This window comes from Monodon monoceros, unplaced genomic scaffold, assembly GCF_005190385.1.
Source record: "Monodon monoceros isolate NGI ecotype Baffin Bay Population unplaced genomic scaffold, NGI_Narwhal_1 Super_Scaffold_19, whole genome shotgun sequence".
NCBI classification, from domain to species: domain Eukaryota; kingdom Metazoa; phylum Chordata; class Mammalia; order Artiodactyla; family Monodontidae; genus Monodon; species Monodon monoceros.
The window spans coordinates 10,777,270-10,793,867 of NW_021703775.1; the positions used below are offsets into that span (position 1 = coordinate 10,777,270).

A 16,598-nucleotide genomic window follows, 5' to 3' on the forward strand; every position below is an offset into this window, starting at 1 on the left:
GCCAGGGGTTGTGGATGGAGATACTACAAAAAAGTAGCATGAAGGATCCTTATAACAGAACTGTTCTGTACCTTGGTGGTGGTGTACATGAGTGTACACGTGATAAAATTGCATAGAACTAAATACACACGTAAGTGGTTGCATATAAAACTGGGGAAATCTGAATAAGGTCAATGGGTTGTCAATGCCAATTTCCTATTGTGACACTGTGCTATAGATATTCAACTTTGTACCACTGAAGGAAATTTGGGGAAAGGTATATAGGATGTGTCATTACTTACAACTGCATTTATGAATCTACAATTATCTCAAAATGAAAAAGTTAATTTTTTAAATCTCAATATAATCATAGTTAAACACAAATCAGAAGGGAGTAAAAATAAACTACATTGGGAAGGAGACGCAAGAGGGAGGAGATATGGGGATATATGTATAGCTGATTCACTTTGTTATAAAGCAGAAACTAACACACCATTGTAAAGCAATTATACTCCAATAAAGATGTTTAATAAATAATTAAATATCAAATAAACTACATTAATAACTTTACTATGAATATTAATCAACTTTTAATTTTGTATTTTCTCAATTTTTTGGTATGTGGATGAATCACTTTCATTTGGAACCATTAATTGGTTAGATGAAACACAAGATGAGGTTCAGAGGTAATACTGGGGTAAGAGGAAGTGATCCCAGTGTTCAGGCTGGGACACTAACTCCTTCCTCCTTGAGGCCCACAGTCTTTTCCTTGAGAGCCTTTTATAAACCAAAGAGCCGTTTCTGGTGGAATGGTGTGATGTCATCAGTGACTCATAGTAAGGGCTCCAGAATCTCGGAAGCCATTTAATCCCGAACACTTGGCTACAGTCAGTGCTCTTCTCTCGCTGTTGTGAGGCTGCGTTCTGGGTAAGGGTGAGGGCCTAGATCTTGAGGGAGCCTCCAGGTGCTTACTTGGGGTGGGCGTCACTCTTTTCTGTACTAAGGTGAGTCTTGGATCCTGAACTATGTTCCTCCAAGCTGTCGCAGGGGATGTGGAAGGGATCACCTGTGAACCTCCAGATGAGTGACTGGGATGCAGTAGGAATACAAATAGGTCTCGAGTTTGGGGAGAAAAGAGAACAGGAGGGGATGTGGGCAAAAGGAGAACAAAATGAATATGGGGGAAGGAGGAGAGACAGTAAAGCCACCCTACAGAGAACTCGACCTTGAGAGCCCCGGGAGCATGTGGACACTTTGTCACCCAGGAGGAACACTGTCCTCAGAGGCGGCAGGCGGCACTGGCCTTCTTGAGGGGGAACTGCCTCAATCAGCTTCCAGGGCCATTTCGGACAGGCCTGGGCTACTCTGGTCAGATTTTTGCCAGGTTGGATTGCTGTAACTTTATAGTGGTTCACAGGGATATTTAGGTAGAGCCGATGACATAAGCGTGTAAGGTGGCCCAGCTCAACCCTAATGGAAATGTGACTGAGGCTCAACTGTGGCTGCCACCAGCCTTCTTCCCCTGAGCACCGCTCAGACACGAGTTCTAATCCCAAGTCCAAAGAGCTCTAGCCACTGTCAAGGAGCAAATCCTAGACAAATTAGGTCAGCATTTCCTCATCTGTAAACAGGCAAGTTATACACCTTACCTCACACCTCCTTGTAAGGATTGAATGAGGTAATCCTAATGCACGAATCAATATCTGAAGTTTACTAAGCAATTACTGTTAGTTAATGTTATTGCCATTTTAATTATTACTAGGTCTCACAAGAAGCAGGTTAAGCGGAAAGAAATGGCCTGGTCAGAATCAAGTTGGTTTCTTTCCATTTTTTTGTACCCATTAAAGACAAGACTATCCCTCTGAGCTCCACATCGGCTGCCTCAGAGACTGCTGCAAGCCAACAGGACCCAGCAAAAAAGTCAGAGGAAAAGCAGCGCATGGAAGGGAAGCCAGGTGTGTGTGGTCATTTACACTTATCCCCGCTCTCTGAATGAATGAAGGTGATAGATCATCATGGCTCCAGCATCACTTCTTCTTCCCTGGACTCTCACGGGTGTGGGTCTGCAGGGCAGGGGAAAGGGTGTCCAGGGTGAGACCGGAGGTCACTATCTTGTTCACCTTTGTAGTTACTAAAGACATCGATGACCAGAGAGTTTCACATTTGTCTCCATAGAGGTGCCCCCCAGACAGAAAGATCCATGGAAAGAGGCACAGGAGAGCAGTTTTTCCCTGGCAAAAAAAGGTAAATATTAATTCAGTTCCTACCCTCCTTTATAGACAAAGTGCAAAGGGGGTGATGGTCATTCTTATCACTTCAGATGTCACATGCAACATACTCAAGGTGAGTGAGAACGGAAGAGCACAGTGTTTCCCAGGTGGGTCCCTCCCCTGATCACACAGGGTCCTTCCTCTCTCCTGGCAGCTGCTCAGGATGGGAGCCCTCTGGCCTCCAGTTCTGCCCCTCCAGAGGCTGTCTCTGAGCAGAGCACCAGGAGGATGCGGGGCCAGAAGAGGAAGAGGCTGATGTATGTCAAGGGGGGTGTGATGTCCTCAGCTCCCTCGGCCCTGAACAGAACATCAGTTACTGCTGAGTAACCACTTGTTGTCTTGTCCTCAGGAGGCAGGGTTCAACCTTCAGGGTGAGCTGCAAGGGAAGACTCAGGACCTCCCAGGTGGGTCAGGTCTGTGCTCACACAGAGCCTTGTTCCTGCAGCCGCCCAGGAGAGCAGCCCCCTGGCCTCCAACCCCACCCCCTCGGAAGCTGTCTCCGAGCTGACGTCCTGGAAGAAGAGCAGTCGGAGGAGGAGCATGTGGACTGTCAATCATGTTGAGGGGACGAAACTCAGGATGAGCAAGAGAAGATCCAGTTATCGTCCAGAAGACCGAGAGGCCTTCTACCGGCTTCTGGGTCTGTGCTCTGAGCCAGTGGAGTGTCAGGTCCCTTTTACACCGAGGATCCCAGAGGCTCCGGGATCATAGCCAAAGCTCCCCCTGGGGCTCAGAGCTGTGAGGTGTCCAGGTGGCACAGAAGCAGATCACTCTGTTTCCACAGTTCTACTGCGGTGCTGATGGGTTTTCATCTGAGACAAGTTCTTGGAGGGAGAAGGGAAAAAAGGACTCACGGTTGACTGTTCAATTATCAAGACATTTTAGGACAAATCAAGGGAGGAATCCCCTGCCCACATTTATTCCCTCCAGTTAAGATTTTAGAGATTAGTGATGAAAGGACAAACTAGATCTCGCTGCCATTATGCTCAGAGTGGGAGGAGACCAAAAAAAATTACAGAAGTAAGTTGCTCTCAGCCAGTGACAAATGCAGAGAAGGAAAAGGCAATGACACCTAGAGACGGGCTGTGAGCAAGAGTCGGAGAGCTTTGTGACAGATGCTCAGGGAAGGTCTGCAGAGAAGGTGATGCCAGGACCAGAGGCAGGACCGAGTGTGGCAGGTTGGGAGATGACACGGAGCTGACACTGTCCAATGCAGCACCCACTAGCCACATGCAGTTATTCAAATTTAACTCTACGTGAGTTAAAATAAACTTCTGAAATTCAGTTCCTGGTTCTCACCAGCCACATTTCATAAGCTCAGTAGCCACACATGGCTAATGGCTACCGTACTGGACGGCAAGCTACAGAATATTTCCATCATCACAGAAAGCAATGCCCTTCCGGGAGCCAGGCCGCCTGGACAAGGCTCAGGGAGGGCGAAATGATCCATGACCCCTCCATCCTCCCGTCTGGGTAAATGTCATTGTCCGGGGCAAGGTGTGAAAGACAAGGAGGACCTGGCATTCTCAGGCCATCACTGGAAAATGGCACCTCCAAGGACAACTCTAATCCCAGATGAGCCTGCTGGGGCCAGGGGAGGCCAGGTCATTATCAGCAGGAAGTGAAGGGGGTCCAGGAGAAGGAGGGTAGAATGCCCAGCGCCCCCCGCCCCCGCCCAGGAGGGTATGAACTCTCCACTGCCCACATGGGGTGCTGTTATCAGGTGGGGCAGGAAAGCGTTGCCCAGTCACAGTACGATGAAGTGACAGGGATGCAGTGCCCAGAGGCCCAAGGCCACACCCAAGCTTTGGCTCGAGCAAAGTTATGTTAAACTTTGAGAACCAGGTCATATCTCTTTATGAAACACACATACCCACCCACGTGTTGAAGATTAAATAACAATAGCAAAATCCCTGCCCCACAGTTGAGACTCACTCTCCCTGGGTCAATGGAAGGAACAGATTTGTCACTGTTAAGGCTCTGAGCCTTCCTGGGGAAAGAGAGCTGCCTCTACTTCCTGAAACAGAGGAACTGGGAGAAGTTTCCAGTTCCCCTCCTCCCTGTGAAATGTCCCACAGCCCCGGGCTCGCTGCTCCCGGAAGGGCTGCTCCAAGGCCCTCATCACATCTCCCTTCCCTTACAGAGGACCCTGTTATCCAGAGCTTCCTGGAAGCTGATATTTTCCTGAAAGTGTCCGACAAGGTACCCACAGCACTAAAAGTATGAGGTACCAAGGGGTCTGCAGTGTCACCACCCCCTGGGGGTGGGGACGGAGGACAAGGTGTCTGCCTGAGCAGAGGCCCTGGAGAGACCCGCCCTTGGTGCCAGAAAGGAAGAAAGGACACACTGTCGGTGCCCTGGCCCTTGGGCATCTCCTCCCTGGCCTCCCATCAGCTCATCTCCACATGTCAAAGGGCCATGAGTCCCTTAGCAAGGCCCACCCTGGGTGGTTTTCCCACCTGGCCTCTGGATGGGGGTGGGGCGCATGGCCCGCTCAGGACACTGGCCCTGCCATCGACCCCTGGCCGCCCCTCCCCCACCCTCTGTCTCCACGCAGTACCTGCTCTCCATGGTGGTGGAGTACTTCGGCCGTGTCGGGCTGCCTGGTCACCTCTACAACAGGATCCACTTCTTCCTGGCCCTGTGAGCAATGCCTGAGGGCCCCCAGTGGTGGGTCAAGGCTCTCAAGGGGTCACATGGTCAGAGCAGGGGAAGGCAAGGAGGAAGGTCCTGGGATAATGGAACGTAGCCAGGAAACACCATTTGCTGCCCAGAGACTGAGGGACCCGAGGTAGAAAGTCCCAGGGAAATGGTGACAGCCAGAACCTTGACCTGGGCTGGGCACAGCATGGGCCCAGCAGCCTTGGTGCTGAGGACGGTCCTGCCCTCTGTGGACCCGGGTGCTCCTCCAGGGTGACCTCAGCAGCCTCTCTCCACTGTCTCACCTGAGTCCTTGTGGGGGCCGGGACCAGCTAGCCCTCTTTTCTGATGGCAGCTACATCGCCTCCGACATGGAGGAGGACAACCCCACATCCAAGCGGAGCATCTTCCAGTTCCTGCTGGGCAGGGAGCACTGGCCAGACCTCTACAAGGAGTTCCTCAAGTTGAAGGTGGAATTCTTCCATGCGATGGAGCACCGAGCCTGGGTCACCCCGGATTTGTGTGAGGAGGTCTGTCGGGGATGAGGGCCTGGGAGCGCACCCCAGAGGTGGAGGGGCTGGGCCCCTCCTCCAGGCGCTCACCCTGCTGTGCTTCCCTTTCAGATCCAGGCCCAGAACCCACATCACTGGGTCTGGAGTCGGGTGCGCCAGGGCGTCCCCTAGGTTCCCAAGGAATGGAGCAGGGGCTGCAGGTGGTCCAAGTGAGTACTGGACCTCCTGGTGGGGACAACCCCACCCCGTGCCCTGCAGTCACCTCCAGGGCTGGTGGTCACGAGGAAGTGCCACTGCATCCCTTAACACACTGTTAGCCTAGTAAGGGCTCTGTGAACTCCCATGGTACAGAAAGTAATTACTGTGTTTATACAAAAACTCTCCAAATGGATTCAACTATGGAATCATTTACCATGCTATACAAGGTCCCAATTTGCATATCAATTTCTTTTTTTTTCTTCCTTTTTTTTTTTTTTAGGAAAACTCTTGGAAATGCTGATCTAAGTAGTGAATGAAAACCTCTGCAGGGTTTTGATCTGAGTTGATTTTTAAATATAAATACATGAAAAACACTGAGGTCATCCTTTCTGGAAAAGGAGCCATTACCATGGTGGCTCTTGGGGAAAAAAAAACAATTAACTCCAACATGTCATCAAAGGTTTTGTGTGCTTTGCTCCCACTTGATGCAAGCTACCCTGAGCTGGGTCCCTGTAGTATGTGTCAGGGTCTAGCCTCACGTGGACAGAAGGAGCTCTTAGGGCTCTCTAGTCTCTGAACAAATAAGCTCGCTGGATAATAAAGGAAACAAGTACACATGCAGAGCTGTGAGGAAGCCCGTGACAAACGACACATGCACAGACCGGTCACCTGACTAGCATCACATACTTTAGCATTTGTTTTCCTTGGCTTAAATTTCGTTTTTATGTGTGGATTTACTTGAAGTGGAGGGAGACCTTCTGTGAAGTGCATAAGGAACCCCCTGCTTGGGCAGACAGCTGTACTAGGACAGTCCTGTGAGCTGAGCCCTCCGCCCTTTGCCTCATTGCAGGGGCCCATTCTGACCCCAGGAGAAAGAAAAGGAGAGAGAAAAGCAGGGCAAGTGTGTTCTGAGATAAACCGAATTGGGTATGAAGTTTCGTTCATCCCCTAGGGTTTTTATTTGAGGACCAAGAATATGTCAGGACTACATATTCCTACTGTATATATCAGGAGTCTCAAAATTGGAAAGAAAATAGCGCTTTTACTACAATAAGGAAAAGAAAGAAAGAAAAACACCCGCGGCCCCTCTTGGATCTGGTCGCACATAAGAGCAACGAGGGTGACAGCTGATTCTCCCAGACCCCCTGTCCTACACGCACCTTGTTCTGTGGTGCCGAGAGCTTCCTCGCTGGGGGGTCTGCCTTCCACTCTGATCTCACTTTCTCTCTCTGCTTGTAACTCCCGCCCCCCTCTCCCTCCCCCACCACGGGGCCTCCAGCTCTCCTCAGGCCCGCGGACCATGGCAGCCTGAACCTGTCGAAACCAGCCAGTGGCACGATGGCCCCCCAGCCTTCCAGTGGGTGTCAGCTGACAAAGGCCCTGACCCCTGAGTACTCTGAAAGGGTCTAGCAGTAACATGGAGGGGGGCACCCAAGGGAGACAAGAGACCAGAGCAGGAGCCTCCACAGAGACTGAGGATGGGCAAAGGGAGAAGGGACAGAAAGTCAGGAAGAGGCCTGGACCACCAAGGAGGAGGAACCTGAGAAGAGCCCAAAGAAACGACTAGAAGGTAGTGAGGAAAAGAGGCAGAGACAGGAAGGAGAGAAACACCTGAGGGGAGAGGAGGAAGTCCGCATCTAACCTGCTGGAGAGCAGCCTTACCCAACGGAGAGATCGGAACTGTCAGCCGGAGGACTGAGGGAAGGCATGGAGAACATCAGTGGGCCGATCTAAGGCTGACACACAGTGGGAACAGAAGGGGGGAATCGTATGCTATCGTTCACTCTGACATTACAGAAATAACCCAACCTTCACACTCAGAGAAGGGAGAGAGCAGGGGAGGGCCTCATGAATGCTGCCTGGGGGAGAGGTGGGGAGGTGCCAGGGTGCCATCAGAGCTGGAAACAAGACAGTGGAAGCCGAGGTAAGGAAAAGAGGGATTCAAGGAATCCTACGAAGGTATTAGTGTTAAATGTAGTCACAAAAACATGAGCCATCCTCACTGCCAAAGTCATGAATACAGCAAATTTTGAGAGCAGAGAAAACAGACCAAAGATACACAGTAAATATAAGAAGTGCGGTATAAATACAGAAATATAAAAACTAGACACACCTTAGATCATATTATTAATAAATCTGAACTCAACACTAAAAAAGATCTTCAGATTGAATCACAAAGCAAAACCCAGCTGTGTGGTTTGTAAGAGCTTGTCCTTAAATCATCAGAGGTGCGAGGGCTACACCAACAGACATGCTCAACTGAGAGTAGGAATTAAGTGGGAAAATTAAGGCTCAAAACCCTTCAGAGAGACCAAGAAGGTCTTTGGGGTCGGGGTGGGGGGCCCCGGGGGCACCTGTCCAGCATTAAAGGCCATCCCAGGGCCTGGGCTGGTCCACTGCAGCTTGATTTGCTCAGTGATGCTCAGGTTTACAGCTCTCTATATGTACAGCCCCTTTAGGTAGGAAGTTTTATTACTGGGCAGCTGCTATACAGTATTACTGGGTAATCACTGCACTTGCCAGACAGAAACTATCTAGCTCTTCGTCTCTTTTTTTTCCCCTGGAAATGTCTAATTTTGCCAAGAAATTTCTGGTAAGCTTCCCAGGAACCTCACAGTCAAGTCTTATAAAAAGCCGACTCCTTCCAGGAAGCAATACAGTCGCTCAACGCTCTCTATCCCATGAAGGTTTAGCATTTTCCTCGAGTCCTCAAAACCTCGAGCAGCAAACGACCACGGTACTTTTCAGTCTGTGACACCCAGTCTGTGCTGCCCCAGAAGGCCAAGGTGGAAGCAGCTGGGCTAAGGGTTGCTTCTCTCCTCAGGGTGGCCGCTGAGGGGCAAACCCAGAACCAACAGGACTGGGCAATGGGCCACACTATGTCTCCATCCACACACCTGTGACTCCGTCCCAGGAAGCCTGACACAAATGGGGCCAACCCCAATGCGTTCCAGTTACTCAGCTAAAAGGTCGCCCATTCTTCCTTTAGTCAGAGAGTCCCCTCAGCATGTTAGGGGAAACCCAAGGCCACTCGGGGGGTCACTGCTGCTGCAGCACTGAGGCTGGTGCCATTCGGGGGAGCTGGTGCAAGGATTACAGGACTGCAGAGACAGTTGGGGCTTTCAGAGAACAGCTGAGTGTCTGATAATGGAAAAGGCAAGTGAACAGCACTGGGAGCTCTGGGGAGACAACCAAGGGCCTGGAAACTCCATAAGCAAAGCCCAGGGGAGAACAAGCGGTGGGGACTCGGGACGGGCTGTGTTCACATCTGGGTCATTACATCCCACACAGCATCACAGGGTCTGCTCAGGGACCCAAGCAGAAAGGGTGTTGATAAAGAGAAGCAGATGGAGGGGTTTTTGGAGCAGAGGATGAAGAAGCCCCAACAAACCTCCAGAAACTCCAGGGCGGGGCCCCCGGGCAGAGCTGGTATTAACGCCCTGCTGCCAGGTATGCACCATCTGCCCTCGTGTCCGCCTATAACAGCTTCGCCTCCTCTCCCACCTCCCGGCCTTGCTTGGGCATCTCTCGCTGGCACCTCCCAACGGCACACTCTTACCTGGTCCCATACGGGAAACATAGGTGGAGGCTAAGGAGAGAGGAGGAGGTGGTGAAGACGCCGAGTTGACATCCAGGCCCCTCACAGGGCACAGGGGATGACCTACAGGTGAACCAGTGCAACAGAGGGGGTGTGGAGGGAGGTGAGCAGACAGCACCTGCGCCCTCCTCTGGGGACCTGCAGAGATTTCATCGCCTGAGGGCTGGAGCTCCTCTCATCTAGGTCTTACGGGGCAGGAGACTGCAGCCAGGGATGCTAATTACAGCGGATTTGCTAAGGATTCGTCCTTCAACTCCAGAGTTATGCACATTTGCCCAAAATATCTTCTTAATCTCTGAAATGGCACAGTAAGCAGAATTAAAATATTCTTGATAAGTGAAAGATATGCACACAAATAAACACAAATGGAAGAAAAACAAGTGGCACCAACTAGCTTCCAACCACTGTCCCTGTGATGAGTCCCCCAGTAATGTGACTCCACAGATCAGCATCTGGCATGTCTGGGTTCTGAAAGCACACGGTCCACAGTGTCCCAAGGCCCTGCACCTGCGCATAAGACTCCGGATGGCGCCACTGACTACAGAGGCAAGGCGAGACACTTCACACCTGAGTACTGCAGTAAAAGCAGTGGAAATTAAGAACATGTGCTTATTCACAGATTTTCATTGCTTTTATTGAGCTTAGTATGAAATTAATTCTTTTCCTAAATTTCCTACTTCATGTTTTAATGTACCATGGAAGAAATATTTTCAGCTAAAAGAGAAAATTTTTAATTAAGATAGTTGTTGTAATGACCAAGAAAGCAACATAGGCTAATTCAATTAATCTAATTCCAAGAAATTACACAAAGGCCTTTGTTTTTCCAAAGATGCACAGAGAAAGGAAGAGTCGGTGTGTCTGCTTTTTAAAGGTGTTCATAAACTCTGCCTGGTGCAACGTCCTTGTAACTTACATTTAACTGGCCTCTTCCTGAGGGTCTACTGGACCAGGAAGAAAGGCAGTAATGGACCAGGTTCTCGGGTAGAAACAGCGCAGTCTGGGTGCCCAGGCTGGTCTGGGCTGCGATGGGGAGCGGTGCAGACTTGGGCCAGCCACCCCTCCCTGAGCCTCCGGGTCTCAGCTGTAGAACGAGGGGCAGGACGAGATGCCACCTGAGGGAGCTTCTGGTGCAGCTGCCTGATAGATGGGTTCCCCTCGTCTGGGGCCTGAAAGTCCTGCCCTCTGAGCAGCCCCCACTTTCCATCCCAGCCTCACTTTCACTCAAGAACATAAGATGGAGCAAAGCAAGAGGATGGAGAACAGGCAAGTCTTCCTTATCCACAGGCAAAAATCAAGGATGTGGTTTTAGGGGCTCTTCTTTTATCGAAAAAGACTTCTCGGAAGCTTGTGACTGTAGTGAGAAGCAACCAGTGTATTTTGGAGTAGGGGAACCTGGCCTTGGAAGCAGGAAAACAGTCACCTGGGAAGCTCTGGAACCAGTGTAGGTATCTGCCGGGCGCAGTAAGTGCTGACAGAGGCCTCCACGTGGAGGGGGTGCTTTTCCGACCTCACCTCTGCTTCCTTCCACTGCTGGTTAAAAATTGCAGACACAGGGGTACAGAGGTGACCAAATCCTGTCCCCTCCCCCATTGCTTAACTGGAGAGATCTCCATACAGTGAGGCATCTTCCCCAAAATTTGGTCAGTATGAGGATGGGGAACCCAGAAGAGAGGCCCCCAACCCTGTATGAAGGAGGCGACAAAGTCTTCCTGCTTTGGTCTCAGATTGGTCCACGGCCTTCAGTTTCACCCAGTTCCCAACATCCTCTCCCGGCCTGGCCTACTCCAGTCGCTCAGACCGGACTTTGGCATGTGCTTCCCTTGGAATCGTCACAAGTCCATTCCTCTGACAACTCCTGCCTCGGCTCCCACAGGCTCTGGCTTCCAGTCCAATGCTGGCTCCCATGCTCGGGCCTGTCTACAGCCCATCAGGCTCGCCGGCCTCCCACCAAGCGTGTTTGCACACTGACCACCAGGCTGAGAGATGCGAGCCCCCCTCCTTCCTGCCTCCTGTAGGATGTCAGGAGATCCCCTAAGCTGGGACATGCCCCTCTCCATATGCTGTGAAGTCAGCTGGTTTCTAGACAAAGGGTGAGAAAGCGGCCTTATTCAAGTAACATTACGCAGCACCAAGGAGAAGTTCTGTGAGGCTCACACCAATGATGTCCTGCGGCTAAGGCCTGGCGTCTATGCCTCAGAGCTTCCCACAAGTTCATGCCTTCACTCCTCTGGAAGACACTCGAGCGAGGAACACAGATGTCAGCATCCGTCGGGGAAACAGTAATAACCTGAGTGTGTGTGTGGCTGTACTGTTTCTTTAACCATGTCCATCTATGGAGGCAATGACATGCATTTCCATCTGTGTAAGCAGAGAAGATGGATGGACAGGTGAGGAATCATACTGTGACAGACATTACCAGCACTCACCAGTGTCTAGTTCTCCCCTTTGTGAAAGAACACGTACAAGGTGGAGCAATTTATTTCATGCCAACAGGCTGTAGCCAGAAGTGACATAGGCCACTTCTGGGCCAAAACACTCAAAGCTGGACGCATTTCCCCAGCTCTTCCCTGCCATGGCTGTGAGGAGGCTAAAACGCTCTGGATGGTGAGAGCCATACTCCCAAGATTTTTTGAGAGCCCACAAAGAGCTGGCATTGACTTCTCCGATGATCCTAACGTGTTTGCTTGGGAGCAGACTGTCCAGAACATCATCTGTGCTCCTCGGGAGGCCCCAAATATGAAGACAATGCTGTTTCCAGACCATCTGCAATCTTCCATCCTGTTCTCTCCCTTATAAAGCCTGATTTTTGCTTTTGTTGACAACATTCCAATGACTGTTCTCCTTCGTACACGAGAGTTCATACGTGTGCAAATAACTCAAGTCATTCTTCAATCACAGAATAGAAGTTATAAACAATTGAGAGTGAAGACAGCAACAGCTGCCCAATGCTGAGTCCTCTGTACCCTGATTCAAATGGAATTTCTATAATCTACCATTTTAATTTTTTTCTTTTATTTTTAATTAGAAGAAAAAACTCTTTAAGTGTGAAGGAAGCACATTTCACCCTCCCTATCAGCCACCTTGCCTATGCTTCACACACAGGGGCAAGTCCCAGGGCGGGCACACAGGTGGAACAGTGAAGGTCTGAAGAGAACCACTGATGCACGCCTTCCGGACGCAAGCCCCCTCTGCAGGAGCAAACACCACATGGGTTTTTGTCAAACTCTCAATGGAAACATTTCTATTTGCTTTCATTTTTACTTTTAAAGCTAAACCCCACAATTCAGGGTGTGGAAACGTGAAATCACTGGATGGACCTTGCAGCTTCGACCAGTTTACGGTCCCACCGGCCATTTAGGAGGCAGAGGGCACATCAGTATCTGGACAGCAGAGAGCCGCCTTCTTCCTGGACTGGAAACCTGAAGCTGCAGACACCTTTATACGAATCCCCTTCCTCAGCATCTGGTCCAGAAACTTGATACAGACGTATGTTCTCTAAATCCTGGGTGAAAATGAACTTTTTTTAAAAATAAATTTATTTATTTTATTTCATTTATTTTACTTTTGGCTGTGTTGGGTCTTCGTTGCTGCGAGCGGGCTTTTCTCTACTTGCGGCGAGCACGGGCTACTCTTCGTCGTGGTGCACGGGCTTCTCATTGCCGTGGCTTCTCTTGTTGTGGAGCACGGGCTCTAGGCGCATGGGCTTCAGTAGTTGTGGCACACGGGCTCAGTAGTTGTAGTTCGCGGGCTCTAGAGGGCAGGCTCAGTAGTTGTGGCGCACGGGCTTAGTCGCTCTGCGGCATGTGGGATCTTCCTGGACCAGGGCTCGAACCCGTGTCCCCTGCATTGGCAGGCGGATTCTTAACCACTGTGCCACCGGGGAAGCCCTGAACTTTTATTTTAAAATATAATTTCTGAAGACCTCTCTGTAGTGGAAGTTTCTTATTTTTTCTATTTAGAGCAGGCTTCATGTTGGGTAATTCTTCATTAGGGTATAAATCTCCTCCTGTTTAAGATGATCGATCATACTATGAGGATGCCTGGCACTGTCACAGGATGTATGAACTTACTTTAGACAAGACTATGGTGACACCTTAGGAAATGCTAAAAGCCCTTCATTGCTGCAGAAAGTAAAACTATATGACAGAGCTTCTTTAAAAGCTTTGCATTTCTGAGCATAAAGTCACTTCACCTGAATCACCTGAAATCTTTTTGAAAGATTTCAAAAACTAATATCCATCTCAGCCCCCACTGCTCTACTCTCTGAAACCCCAAACTAAAGTAATCATCAAGAGTTTTGAAAACAAACCAAAAAATTTTATTTACAAAAGTAAATTTTCACTCATTTTTATATTCTTATAATGTTAATGCCAATAGCAACAGTCTCTGGGATATTTAAAACCCTTGATTTTAAAATGCATTGAGGTTTGTGCAGCTCATTCCCCCCCCCCCCAGTTATATTATAAAACTTATAAAGGTTTCTTTAGCTTTGTTGTTTGGTCACGCTTTTGTGCAGAAGTCACGTTTCAGGGTAGGCTTACCACCAGACATGATCACATAAGCATTGGCTGTGGGTTTCCAAGAAGCAAAGGAGCCAATCTCAGCAAAGCACGCACCGGCACCTTCAGCTGTTTAAATGTGAAGAGAAGTTCTGCGAAGCTTGTGCTCCCTAAAGAAATGCAATGGGAGGGAAGGGGTCACGCATCTAAATAGATTCAGCGACACATCCTCTTTCAAAGAAGCTTCAGACACATAATCACATTTCAAGCTGGCGTTCTTCCGTTTGAAAACAATTACTGAAAGATAATATTTAAACTATGAATTTCCCTAATGCACTGTAAGGTATGATTTGATATAAAATTTTAATTTATCCATTCTGTACTTCAGAAACTGACCTGTAACCATATGTGAAACTATTAATACTGTTTAAATACATATATTACTTAAATATAATTAATAAACGTGCCCATCTATCCTCAATTACCATAATCCATGCACTTAATAATTTACCTAAAAAAAAAAAGACACAGGCTCAAAATGAGTAACAGAGAAGTTAATCTAAAGCCTCTTCCTCTAACAAGCAATGGTTCCCAACCTTGGTCCAACAGAGTCTGATGTAATTTATGTGGAGTACAGCCTGGGATCTGGAGCTCTGAAAGCTGCCCCGGCGATTCTGATGTGCAGCCAAGGTCAAGAACCACTGCTCTAAGGGGACGCAGTAAGTGTATGACCTGCAAATTGTATTAAGCATCTTCCTCTTTGCCTCCATTCTCAGCACATGCCACTGTCCACAGTTCCCTTTCCTCAGCCCCAACATATACACATACATGATCCCGATGAGTCTCTAAGCCACAACAAGCATCCTAGTAGACACGCAGACAGCAGAGTGTACAGGTGGGTCATATGATCCCATGAAGACGGACAGAGAAGAGTCTCATGATACGAATCGAGTGGCTTTCTGATAAAAGCATAACTAACACAAGAAAGAGTTGTAATGCTGCACAAAATATGAAGAAAGCAACTATTTATCTTTAGTATTTCCTTTTATCGACTCTGCCAGTAATCTGTGAATTAAATGTGTTTAATAAACCTCAACAGGAATTAAGAGATTTCCTATTTAATTGTTATCCACAGTGTTCCCAAGACCTTGCTAAAACTCAAAGACAGAGAACAAATACATATGAGCTATGGAAAACATCTCCAATGTTCTGATACACTGTGGACTCTAACAGACCATTTAGACTTTTTTTTTTTTTGGCCACAACACGCGGCATGAGGGATCTTAGTTCCCTGACCAAGGATTGAACCCTCACCCCCTGCAGTGGAAGCACAGAGTCCTAACCACTGGACCACCAGGGAAGTCCCCAGACCATTTAGACTTAATGTGATTATCCTAACCACTGGACCACCAGGGAAGTCCCCAGACCATTTAGACTTAATGTGACTATCACTATGGTTAGGTTTAAATGTATCATCTTGCCATTTGTTTTCTATTTTCTCTGTCTGTTCTCTGGTTCCCCCTTTTCCTCTCTCTTGGACTGAGTACTTTTTATGATTCCACTATAGCTCCTTTATTGCTTATCGGCTCTAACTCTTTTCTTATCTTAGTGGTTGCTTTATGATTTATGGTATCATCTCTATCACAGATTACCTTCAAGTAAGATTATACCTCTTCACAGGTAGTATAAGGGCCTTATGGCTGTAATTCCATTTCTCCCTGCCCAGCCTCTGAGCTATTATTGTCATACATTTTGCTTTTCAGATTTTATAAACCCCATAGTACATTTTTATTATTTTTATAAGTCAATTATATTTAAAAAGTATTTTTAAAAGAAACAAACCTTATGTATATACCCATGTAGTTACCATCTCCAATGCTCGTCATTCCTTTGTGTAGATCCATATTTCAATCTGACATTATTTTCCTTCTGCCTCAAGGACTTACTGTAACATTTCCAGTAGTGTGGGTCTGCTGTTGATGAATTGTCTCAGCTTTTGTGTGTCTGAAAAAGGCTTTATTTCATGGTCTTTTTTTTTTTTGAAAGATATTTTTGCTGGGTATAAAATTCTAACTAGATAGTGGTTTTCCTTTGAGTCCTTTACAGATGTTACTCCACTGATTTATCACTTGCATTGTTTCCTATGAAAAATATGCTATCACTCTTATTTTTTTCTCTGTAACATGTCTTTTTCCTCTGGCTGCTTTGAAGACTTTTTATCATTAGTTTTAGGCAATTTGGTTATTATGTGCCTTGGTGCAACTTTCTTCATGTTTCTCAGGCTTGGGATTCCTTGAACTTCTTGCAACTGTGGACCTCAGTTTTCATTAAACTTGTAAATTTTCCACCCATTATTTCTTCGAGTATTTTTTTCTGTCCCTCTCCCCCATTTTTCTCTTCTTCAGGGACTCCAATCTCACGTAAATTGGGTCCTTTAAGTCCCAGAGCTTACTCCATTTTTAATGCTCTGTTCCTTTTTTTTTTACATTTTTTTCTTTTTGCATTTCATTTTGGATAGTTTCTAATGCTATGTCTTCAAACTCAGTATTTTTTTTTTATTCTGCAATGTCTAATCTATTAATCCCATTCAGTGTGTTTTTCTCAGAATTATAGTTTTCACCTCTAAAAGTTCAGTTAGATTCTTTTTATATTTCCATAACTCTTAATGTTCTGAAATATGGAATAATGTTATATGGAACTGAGTTATAATAACTGTCTTAATGTCCTTGTCTGCTAACATCCATGTCAATTCCAGGTCAGTTGTAATTGATTTCTCACCTCCTTCATTACAGGCTGTATTTTCCTGCTTCTCTGTATGCCAGACATCATGAATTTTACCATGGGTGCTGGATATTTTCATATTTCTGTATTCTTGAGCTTTCAGGATATAGTTATATTACTT

General features: G+C 47.6%; 2 protein-coding genes across 8 annotated transcripts in view; one reads left to right on the plus strand and one right to left on the minus strand.

Annotated features, from left to right (window-relative positions):
* The first annotated feature begins 496 nt into the window (after nt 1–496).
* On the plus strand, nt 497–6,833 carry LOC114901128 (putative speedy protein-like protein 3). Its single transcript, XM_029232832.1, has 3 exons — nt 497–4,451; nt 4,807–4,892; nt 5,245–6,833. The coding sequence occupies exons 1-3, from the start codon at nt 4,317–4,319 to the stop codon at nt 5,432–5,434; spliced, it is 411 nt and encodes a 136-aa protein (XP_029088665.1). The 5' UTR covers nt 497–4,316; the 3' UTR covers nt 5,435–6,833.
* A 6,248-nt stretch (nt 6,834–13,081) lies between these two features.
* Nucleotides 13,082–16,598, minus strand: part of ANAPC1 (anaphase promoting complex subunit 1) — a 102,953-nt gene continuing 99,436 nt past the window's right edge. For 5 of the 7 annotated variants that reach the window (XM_029231951.1, XM_029231952.1, XM_029231948.1 and 2 more), the window contains one exon: nt 13,493–13,866. In XM_029231951.1, the coding sequence (XP_029087784.1) occupies nt 13,751–13,866 (116 nt within the window). In that variant the 3' untranslated portion in view covers nt 13,493–13,750. Of the gene's footprint in view, nt 13,204–13,492; nt 13,867–16,598 lie in introns of those variants that run through there. The other 2 variants (XM_029231949.1, XM_029231950.1) reach the window with 2 other exon arrangements.

Excerpts from the sequence above, each read along its gene's own strand:
- LOC114901128 (XM_029232832.1), top strand. The coding sequence starts at position 4,317 with ATGTCCCACAGCCCCGGGCTCGCTGCTCCCGGAAGGGCTGCTCCAAGG. Across the intron at positions 4,452-4,806 it reads TCCTGAAAGTGTCCGACAAG|TACCTGCTCTCCATGGTGGT; the intron begins GTACCCACAGCA and ends GTCTCCACGCAG. Across the intron at positions 4,893-5,244 it reads ATCCACTTCTTCCTGGCCCT|CTACATCGCCTCCGACATGG; the intron begins GTGAGCAATGCC and ends TTCTGATGGCAG.